This window comes from Cyphomyrmex costatus, unplaced genomic scaffold (assembly GCF_001594065.2).
Source record: "Cyphomyrmex costatus isolate MS0001 unplaced genomic scaffold, Ccosl1.0 scaffold474, whole genome shotgun sequence".
Lineage (NCBI taxonomy): Eukaryota > Metazoa > Arthropoda > Insecta > Hymenoptera > Formicidae > Cyphomyrmex > Cyphomyrmex costatus.
The window spans coordinates 1954343-1964472 of record NW_017279009.1 but is presented as its reverse complement, the minus strand read 5'-3'; the positions used below and the strand labels follow the sequence as shown (position 1 = coordinate 1964472).

General features: G+C 38.0%; 1 protein-coding gene across 1 annotated transcript; it reads left to right on the top strand.

Annotated features, from left to right (window-relative positions):
- Positions 1–1041: 1041 nt before the first annotated feature.
- On the top strand, positions 1042–6898 carry LOC108778037 (ejaculatory bulb-specific protein 3). The gene is made up of 4 exons (XM_018545096.1): positions 1042–1128; positions 4306–4480; positions 5739–5833; positions 6589–6898. The coding sequence occupies exons 1-4, from the start codon at positions 1123–1125 to the stop codon at positions 6688–6690; spliced, it is 378 nt and encodes a 125-aa protein (XP_018400598.1). The 5' UTR covers positions 1042–1122; the 3' UTR covers positions 6691–6898.
- Positions 6899–10130: the final 3232 nt, after the last annotated feature.

Here is a 10130-nt window from a genome sequence, read left to right as displayed (position 1 = left end):
GAGAAACAATTCGCAATTTTGATTTAATAAAAACACATTTTTTAAAATTAAAATTAATAAATAAAATTACATTTAATTTAATTATTATTACGGTCGTGTCATTATATAATCGTTTTTGTTATTTCGTTACATAACTCTTACATGGGCAGACTTTCGGTGAAATATTCCGCAATATCTCACGTTACATTCTACCGCTGATTGTCTCGGTCGGCGCAACACACGCACCTTCGAGAGAATCGAGAGAACGCATCATCGCCCCCGGTGTAGTCCGTCACGCAATCCTTATGCAGCTTGCGCAACGTTCGCGCTAATTCGCATGGGATTCGTGATTTTTCTCGCGCGGGTCGCGCTGTTTTCGCGCGGCTATCGAAACGGAAGCAATAATTCGCTCGTGGCCAGCGACGGAGTTAACGAGGTACGAGCATACCGCCCGTTAACTTAACGCCAGCCAAATATTATTTTTGCAATTTCCGCTGAATCCCGCTAACGAGCGCGCGTTCGTGTGCAAAAACGCTGACGTTCTGTTTCTCTCTCTTTCTCCCTCTCTTTCTCTCTCTCTCTCTCTCTCTCTCTTCTTCTAATGTGCGCGAAATTCTCTCAATGATTGCGACGACCGTGTTAATCCATCGTTTTGTGATTCTTTTAGGCGGTAACTATTCCGGGAATTGAGAAACTCGAGGGGGAATTCCCCGAGAACGAGATTACCGGTAGCAAGTGGGGAATTACCTTTTCCAGGGTATCCGGGGCTAGGGTTAAAAAAAACTTTCACAATACGAACTTTCACAATACACAAAAATACAGATGGGATTTAAAGTCAAGCATTCCAGAAAGTTTGGGAGGACAAGTTTTAAATCAATTGAGGAATCTCTGTATGTCTAGCGATGTTTACACGACGTGGAGTGATTTACGAAGACGCGAGGTGAATATGCAAGATTTGTACACCTATGACGCATATCTTTTCCTTTCGTCCTCCTCGTGGAGCTGCGTAGAGAGGATTGAGGAGGGAGAAGAGAGGGCCGTAAGACCGTTTCGACGAATTCGGGGTCCAGTTAAACGGGAGCCGGCTATAAAATAACTGACCAGCACTGCCGCCGACATCAGTAGTATAACTTCGCTTGAACCATGAAGGTAAGCATAACTCTCTCTCTCTCCTGTGCTTACTTTTCGTTGTCTTTCATGTCCTCCTCCCATCATCTTATTTAACATACGAGAAATCGCATCATCTTTGGAGAATTCTTTGCTTATCCATCGTTTTTATTTATGACAATAATCTCTTTTTTTTTTATTTTCCATTATTTTTTTTGTATGCCCGCGTTGATTATCGTGTTTGTCTTTTATATTTTCAGAAATTGTATGTGCTGTGATATTTTGTGAATGTATCATATAATTGTATTACATCAATTTATATGAAACTAACGATGACGATGATGTGTAACGTACATGGAGTAGCCTTGATCTGTTTTTCTCTTTTTAATAAATGTATGAACGTAATATATACGAATTAAACAAAAAAAATTGAAATAATCTAGCAATATTATTCTTTTCGGTGTCTCATTTATCTCTCTCGATTAGAGATATTTAAAATTTTAAATAATGTATGTCCTCGCGTTCTTACCTATGATAATTCTTGGTTTTTAACTTTTTAAATATTCTACTTCGTTTTTCTACCACATGGGAATCGCGTAGACGTTAATTGCCGCTTTTTATTCAGCGAAAATCCGATCCTGAGAGACCGAAAGTGAATAATGCAGTGCAAGTTCTTCGGTGCATCGAGGCTGTTTCACGTCGTTAACGACCTCGGAGACCGTTTAAGAGTCTCCTAAGGTGATTCAATGTCTGTCTCCCCGTACATCCTCACAAAAATTCACTGTTAATCCACTGCTAAACGCGTGCGAATCTTTTTGCGAGCGTGCCGGCGGCATGCGCTTTTAAGTCGCGGGCGACTCGAGTCGCAAGACGAGGTAGAATTTCTTTACGAGAGTGAAAGGCTGTCGGGAAATGTTGTCGTGGTAATGGTGACAATTGCGTAACATTTATGAAGGCGTGCGAGCTATTGCTTAATAATAATTATCCTTCCCATGTTGACATCGAGAAACGACTCTTTGTTCCGTTCTTGCTCAACAAAACGTTTTCATTTGTACTCGATAAGATCGTTGTCGACCGATTAACTTTATTGATGTCAGTTATAAAATCGTGTTTAAATATATATATATATATAAGTTAAATTAATAATTGATTAAATTATTTATTTGGATTAAACAGGTACGATAATAACAGAGTTTATTAGTTTCCCGGCGTGTCAAGAAATTATTATATATACTGAGCATAATGCAATTATCGGACGTTTAATATACAGACGTCTACATATCTATATGTTAAATACCTACGTTTATTTCCCTAAAACAGCTAAATATCTCTAGGCGAGCTAAGCTAACGTCATTTTGGCCGCCGCCCTTTACGCTTTACCTTCCGCCAAAGTATAACGGGTATCGCACGTGTATCGCGTAGGTATACTTCCCCTACGTTGGACAAAGAGAGAGATAGAGAGGTATACAGAGAGGTCTATTCTATACTAATTAACATCCTAACTAACTCTCCGGCATTAACCCGTTATGTACTAGCGTAACCATCTGGTCGCGGTCTTCAGGAGAGGGTGAGAGAGCCTCTCGCTTTTAAGTTTTGAACCACCTAGTCGAAAGTGTCGTGGTTTGTGTTTTCAACGAAATATAAACAATAAATTAAAAAAAAAAAAATAATATCCTAGTCCAAAATCTGAGAATATTACTGACGCTGAAAATTACATGCCAACTACCTTCTTTTTATCAATTTTTTAAGATTAAGATTAATCACATATACAACTAGACTAAATGCACATAAATTGCTTTTTTTCGTTTTCCTGCTTCAAATTAAATTGAATTTGTAATTTAAATCATTGAATCTATTTTAATTTATTAATTAAAAAATTTATTCCAATTATTATCAGGTTGAATTGAGTAGTTTAAGATTCACGCGGCTGAGAAACAGACATTAAATTAATACTTGAAACTGGAGTAATCAGTGTCATTTTGTATCTTGAAGTTAAAGAAAAAAAAACAAGTATATGTATGCATATATATTAGAATACGCAATGTTTTCTTTTTTCACAGTGTGACATTGACTGATATTGATCATTAATTCGACTTTTTTGTGCAGTACGCACGTATGAATCATTCATCTGAATAATTACTTAAATGTGTACCTGCTGATAACTAATTTAAATAAGATACCAATATTAATTGATATTTACTATCTGAATGAAGTTTCTGGAAATCAATGAGGTAGATAAATATTTTTCGAGATTTCATTCACTTTATAAACATCAAACCCTAGAAACGTGTTTTAACGTTTCAAGTATTTGAGAAACGCAATAATAAAAGTGTCTCTCAATGCTTCACGTAACTACGTTTGAGAAATCGTTTGACACATTCTGTATAATTGATTTGATTTCAAAACAGAACTCGGCTGCTACGTCCCACTGGTCGTCTACACATACACACATATATTATCTTTACCTACTAATGAGACGTACGAGTACGCTTGGTGCTCTGTTTCTGTTTTCCGTAAGCCTGTAGGGGCCTTGCGCTATTTCTATTTCCGATGGGGCCTAGAGGAATTTCCATAGTCCAAGAGCACAAGCGCACACACGAGTGGTGCATAACACGTATAACACGTACGCATTCGCTCATTGATATTCACATCACGCACTAAACAGGCCCGCATGCGATTCTACGTTTCGGTAGCGCGATTATGAACGCAACCAGCTCGACGGTGGCAAACATTTAACCACGTATATAGTCGCGCGACATTTAACGTGGTGACCCGAGGCCATCCTGGATTCTGACACTTTGTTCACAGTTGATCTATCTATGTATTTACGACCATCGTACGCGAATCGGTTTTCCGAATTTTAAACCATAAACGGTGATTTTTCGTACCTCATTCAGATCCTCATATTTACTTATGTATAAAACACACCCCAGTGGATGTATCAAGATTACCTTGAAAACAGAATGTATCAACAGCATTATTATAATTGAAAATAATTTTATTAATCTGTTATACTATTAATGAAATAAATACGTTATGCTCTTATTTTAATAAAATTCAATAACAGTATTAATGATTCATTAATATATAATGAAGTTGTTGAATTAACGAGACTGTTTTCAATTAAAATAATGCTGTTGATACAACATTATGTTTTTCAGTGTAGATTTTTGGATATTCTTTCGCATGTCTTAAGAAATTTTTTAATGTTCAATCTAGGTCCTGGCTCTGTTTCTTCTTATGGTAGCGGTAGTTTTGGCAGAGGACAAGTATACGACAAAGTACGACAATGTCGACTTGGACACGATTTTGGCGAGCGACCGTTTGCTCAAAAATTATGTAAATTGCTTACTAGACAAGGGAAGTTGTACGCCCGATGGAAAAGAGCTTAAAGGTGAGCGTTTGGAGATTTTACTAATTATTCTTCATTCCCTTTGCCAGAGATTTTTTCAAACGTATATGATAATGTTACTTCAATCAAATATAACTCTCGCAATGCAACTTAAGAGCAAAAATATATAGAAATGAAAAAAATACGAATTCGTGGAAGCGTGGAATAACGTGTCTGTGATGTTGCATTTGGCGCGATAACGTGGCAAAACATGCGCGATGAAATGAGACGGTAATGACGATCTTTCACACGCTTTCTAATGCGCGGGAGAATCATCCTTGGCACTAATGGCCACCTCATTCCGTCTCATCTCGTCGAAGGATGCACGATGCGAGGTCGTTTCGTTAACGACGTTACATATGTACGAAGCAGGTACATATCATTTCAGCTCCAGATATGAATAATGCGCTACACAACGACTGCCGTTGTTGAGGAGATTTGGACAAAAAGTACCTTGGTCGTGAGACATTGTACGTTCGTACACGTGTTCGTTCGCGGTTAGCGTCGCGGAGAACAAACGCGTCAGTTCTTTTAAGGTGAAAATTTTGCTCACGAACATAACGTTTTCTCGCGCAAAAATCCTCTATATGATACAGAGTCGAGAGAGACGCGGGGGTCTAGAAACCAATTACTTGCTCCGCAGATTGCATTTCCTGCAAATTGCATTAATTACTTGTCACACGTATCACGATTTATTTCTCTACGTTAGAATCACGTTTATCGTCCGTTTCTTCTCGAATTTCTTTTCACCATCGCGTGCTCCCCCGTCGCGAGATAAAACGTGCGATGGACGGTAATACGTTACTGAGAATGTGTAGTCTTGTCTCAGAAAATTCACGAGAGATACGCGGGGGTGTACAGTCAGCTGACCGGAGCAGCTGGTGCAAATGACGCGGAGTGATAAAAAAGCTGGGACAAATCCTGCAGGACGTCGCGTATTCGAGATGTAACATACGTCATTATGAACTCCTACGAAGAACTCCGTCGCGATAAAAATGACCTTACAAAAGGATATACGTATTCGCTAAAATATATTTATATCGACGAAAAGAGAAAGGGATCAAATCGATCTTTCGGGAGAAAGATAAAAAGAAGATTTACGACCCTTAATTTTTTTTTCATTTAAGAACTTTTACCCTAGTAAACTGTGCAATTCCATAAGCCGAGCGTATACGCTTTCCATGGAATTGAATTTTGCGCAGCCATGTCCCTGATCTGAATTCCTCTCGTAATTTCTTTTTTTTTGTTCCGTTTGTTTCAGAAACCCTTCCGGACGCATTGGCGACCGAGTGTGATAAATGCAGCGAGAAGCAAAAGAAGGGTACCGAGAAGGTCGTCCGGTATCTAGTCAACAAGGTATATGTTCGCGCTAACATGTATGCTCGCCCGTCACTTTTCACTGGGCTAATTAAACGCGAGGTCTACGTAATGAGTTGATACCGGTGGGAGTAGGAACGCTCGGGGGATACGTCGAGGCGGTTTAAATGCCGTGGAACTAGTTTGACTTTCACGCAGAGACGGGTTAACCCTCTACGCTGGGTGGCAGGGGGTGTCCCTGTGATTCGTTTGCGAACCACGCCTGGAAACTTTCGCATCCGTAGCCAAATAATTTAACGGCGATGTGAATCCGCCGTCCCTTCGACCCTTCGAGCCCCTTCTTTCGAGAACTGATTTCACCCCCGACTGGGCAGTCACTCCGATCATTTTAGAGGGGTTTCAAGTTATCTCGTCTTATAAATATCATATATTGCGTTTTACAATTTTTCGACGAAGTATCAATATGGCGATTTAACTCCTTTAAAAAGATATTATTTTTTATGCATATAAGAGTTTTCCTTTGAAATTACTGCGGTATTATCGCATTTTTACAATTGTGCACTAATGCTTTCGAATTTCATGAATTTCGCGATAACGTAATGATGTAACTCTATCTGGATGCATTTCTCAATATGAAGTATTAAAGTGAGAAAACTTTCGGAGCAAAAATCTTCGTACAGTTTTATTTGTGGATGTAACTAACGATACGTCTTCGATAAATGCAATCCTGTTACGCAAACTTGTTACAGAAGATACAAGGGCGATTGCTTATTCGATCTTTTACTTTATTTCAGAAACCGGAAACTTGGGAGCAACTTAAGAAGAAGTACGATCCCAATGGCCAATACACTACCAAGTATATAGACGAAGCGCACAAGCAGGGAATAAATGTGTGAATAATTTAGATTCTCATCTCGCCGAGTAGAACGCGTCGAGAAATCTGTCCTCTCTTCTTCCCACAGCACCCGAATTAAATAAATCCGTTAGTTCAACGTCACATAGAACTCTTTTTCAACAGAAATTCAAAAGCTATGAAGAAACTTCTGAAGAAACGTATGTTACTATAGATGTTACCATAAATAATAAATGATAAGTGTAAAAGGATGTTATTGTGATTGAATTATAATAATTTAATTATCGTCATCGATCATTTAGTCACCGGTAATTTCCATCCCGCCTTCTCTCCATCGTCTTGATGGGCGAACTACATTTGTACACCAGTCACGGCCGGCAATAATATATTTCTTGGTGCCGCGCGGCTCTTCTCCCGAAAGCAGTTCGACACTTCGGGAAGAGATAAATCTAGGCACAATGCCCAGAAAAGTTCCCTGGCCGAAGTTTGAGGTCCGAACGTCGCCCTTGAGACCATCTCGCTTAATTTCCTGACGCTGTCCAATACGAAATATATGTGCTCATACCTATACGGGGGACGTAACTTCGCCATTCTCCGAAGCTCACCGGAAACAGACGGCGATTTTGTATTTCCATGCTAGATCGAGGCCGAGCGAAGCGTCCCTATATCCTTTACTCAAGGTATACTCGTCCTTCCCCCGCCACTCTTCCATCTCCAGGGAAAACGGAGAGCATATTTCATCGTCGAAGAACAAGAACATCGGACGATAATCGATATCGTTCAGTCAAGTAACAACTGGAGTCAAGTTCTTGAAGTTATCGAAGTTGCATGAAGGACTAACGAGAACGGTTTCACGCGACGCGCGCTTGCTCGTAGATCAAGAGTTCTATCATTTTGAAAAACCGATGAACGCTCGTTGCCGTTCGCTACCAAGATTTCAATTAAGCGGAAAACACCTTCTTTTTCTTCCCACGTTTGTCTTCGACGTGATAATTCCCGTCCCGTCTCGCGCGTTATTAAATTAAAGAAGTTAAGGGTTCACCGAGATGGGTCGACAAGTACACATGCATAACTAATTACCCCCTTCGTTGCGCTTCCTTTGCCACACCCTGCTGTTTCCTCCCCACTCCATACAACGAACTTTGCCGACGACGCGGGCGTTAAATATGTAAATGAATTACGAGATTAGTGTATAGTCAACTTAAGCAGTCGATTTAAATGCACCGCGACAGACTGAGAGCACAAGGCGATGACGAAGAGGGAGGGTGAGGGTCACTCAAGCGATATGGATCACGCAAATCGAAGGGGAAAATTTGCGAAGAGGCAATTCGAGAAGAGAGGAGTGAACTTGCGGTGTCGTGATGGCGATCCGAGAAAACCGAAAATTCAATCTTCGCGTGCCGCCACTCGACAAGAATTCTCTCGCTCCTTTAGACACCCTCCTTTCCTCGTCGATCGGATTGAAATCCGAATGTCGTCGACTCGTTGGGGTGCACTCGTAGGAAACGGATTTCGGGACTCTTCAACAGGTTGGGAATTCCGCACGCATCCTTTGAAGCATCTGTCGACAGTGCCAGCTGATTGCTCCCATTGCATCTTTCTCCCTTTCCTTATTCTCGTTAAAATGGAAATTACAATCGCGATTGTAATATGAAGGGAATTGTTTCTTATACGCATGCAGAATATGCAGGATACTTTTGGACGGATGTATACGTGATAAACCTCTGGTATTTTGAAATGAAAAACTAACACATATATTACAAGGAACAGCTAAAAAACTTTTTTACAAAAAAAAATTCCCAAACTTCCACGTGAATACCTTCAGCTTTTCTAGGTCGTTGGATCGACCGAGGGAGCCCCATTTCCTGGTCACCTCGTTCCTTTGATAGCACTCCCTTGGATTTCTTTTTTTGGGGATATATCAAGAACTTGGTGGACGTTTAGATCACAAAGGTACCGAACGTGAATGTTTTGCTCAATTGTGGCCGCCATTGGCACCATAACTAATGACACACTTCAGTGCATTTGGTATGAAGTGAAATATCTGCTTTTTGTCTAAAGGTGCTCACGTGGAAGTTTTGTAAAATTTTTTTTTATTTTTTGACAATAAAAGTACCTAGAAATATGTATCTGTGTCTTTATTTTTCAAAATAAAGTTTATCGTGTACAGCCTATATTTTGCAGGTAACAGGCAGTTATTAATGCTTGCATAGGAAAATGGTGATGGAAGTGCATCAAGACAGTGATGAAACTTGAAATTATGTTATGAATTAAGCTTGCATAACGTGAATAATCTCGAAACTCTATATTTAATTATAGAATACTGGTAACAGGCATGTCACTGTCCATTAAACGTCACCAATCGATTTCAACTATTCTAATGTGAAAATATCACATTTGACAAACTCCAATTAATCTCTGCTTCATATAAAATATGCGTCATATAAAATTGCTGAGATTACGTCATGTTATTTAAATCGCAACTCCACTGTTTCATGTATTATAAATTTGATTATTTTATTCGTTATACTCATTTTTCTCTTTTTCCTTTCTCTCTATTGAAAATTTGTTACATTTGGTGTTTATTGAAATGTAGAAGTATAATATTTCGTTGAAAAATATAAAAAAAATGTTGACATTTTCCTGCAACAAATTTGAAAGTCTCGCACAATTATTTTGATATCCCAACATAATTGATTAGAGTTTTACAGTTCTAAAATGTATTGAAGTGGTAGGACATTGTATTTGGAATATGTAATTGGACATTGATAATTTAAATATGTAAATATTTAATAAAAAAACATTTCATATATTTATTTAAAATAATTTCAAAAGTTTATTTGTTTTCCTAAACAATCGTTTGTTTTGTTATATTGAAGGTTTTATTTATTTTTGACAAAGATTGTGAAAATAAATTTTTTTAAGGATATTTATTATTTATACCTTGTATGAACATTTACTATTCCAAGCACGCAATAAAAGTGCCTTTGCAGCTGAGACTACGCCTTTTAATTTTTAAATACCTACCTAAAAAAAAAAGCAAATAAAATAGTTCAAGTAAAAGTTACTCAATAAATTCATTAGCTCAAAATAAATATTCTTTATTTCTTGCATTTTCCTCAAAAGCTGCTGGTTATCAACATTTTTTAATTTCAAAATTATTTTGTTAAATATCTTGCAAAATTGAAGATATACGAAAAAATATTTCAGACAAAAGTTACCCGCTTTTTTATGTAGAACATGATGCCATTATAAAAGCTGAAGGTTCCTTATATTAAAAAAATTAAGTTAACCCTGAAATGAACTTAAAACCTTCTACCAAATAAAAAACAATAAACATTATAATAATTCTTTCTTAAAATCATATAACTTTTATCTAAACAATTTTTCTCAATAATGCCGTATTTCCGAGATAAAAATTTGTAACGCTTTATTTTAAACATTTCGTATACATACATATATATATATATATATATATATATT

Excerpts from the sequence above, each read along its gene's own strand:
- LOC108778037 (XM_018545096.1), top strand. Across the intron at positions 4,481-5,738 it reads CGATGGAAAAGAGCTTAAAG|AAACCCTTCCGGACGCATTG; the intron begins GTGAGCGTTTGG and ends CGTTTGTTTCAG. Across the intron at positions 5,834-6,588 it reads TCCGGTATCTAGTCAACAAG|AAACCGGAAACTTGGGAGCA; the intron begins GTATATGTTCGC and ends ACTTTATTTCAG.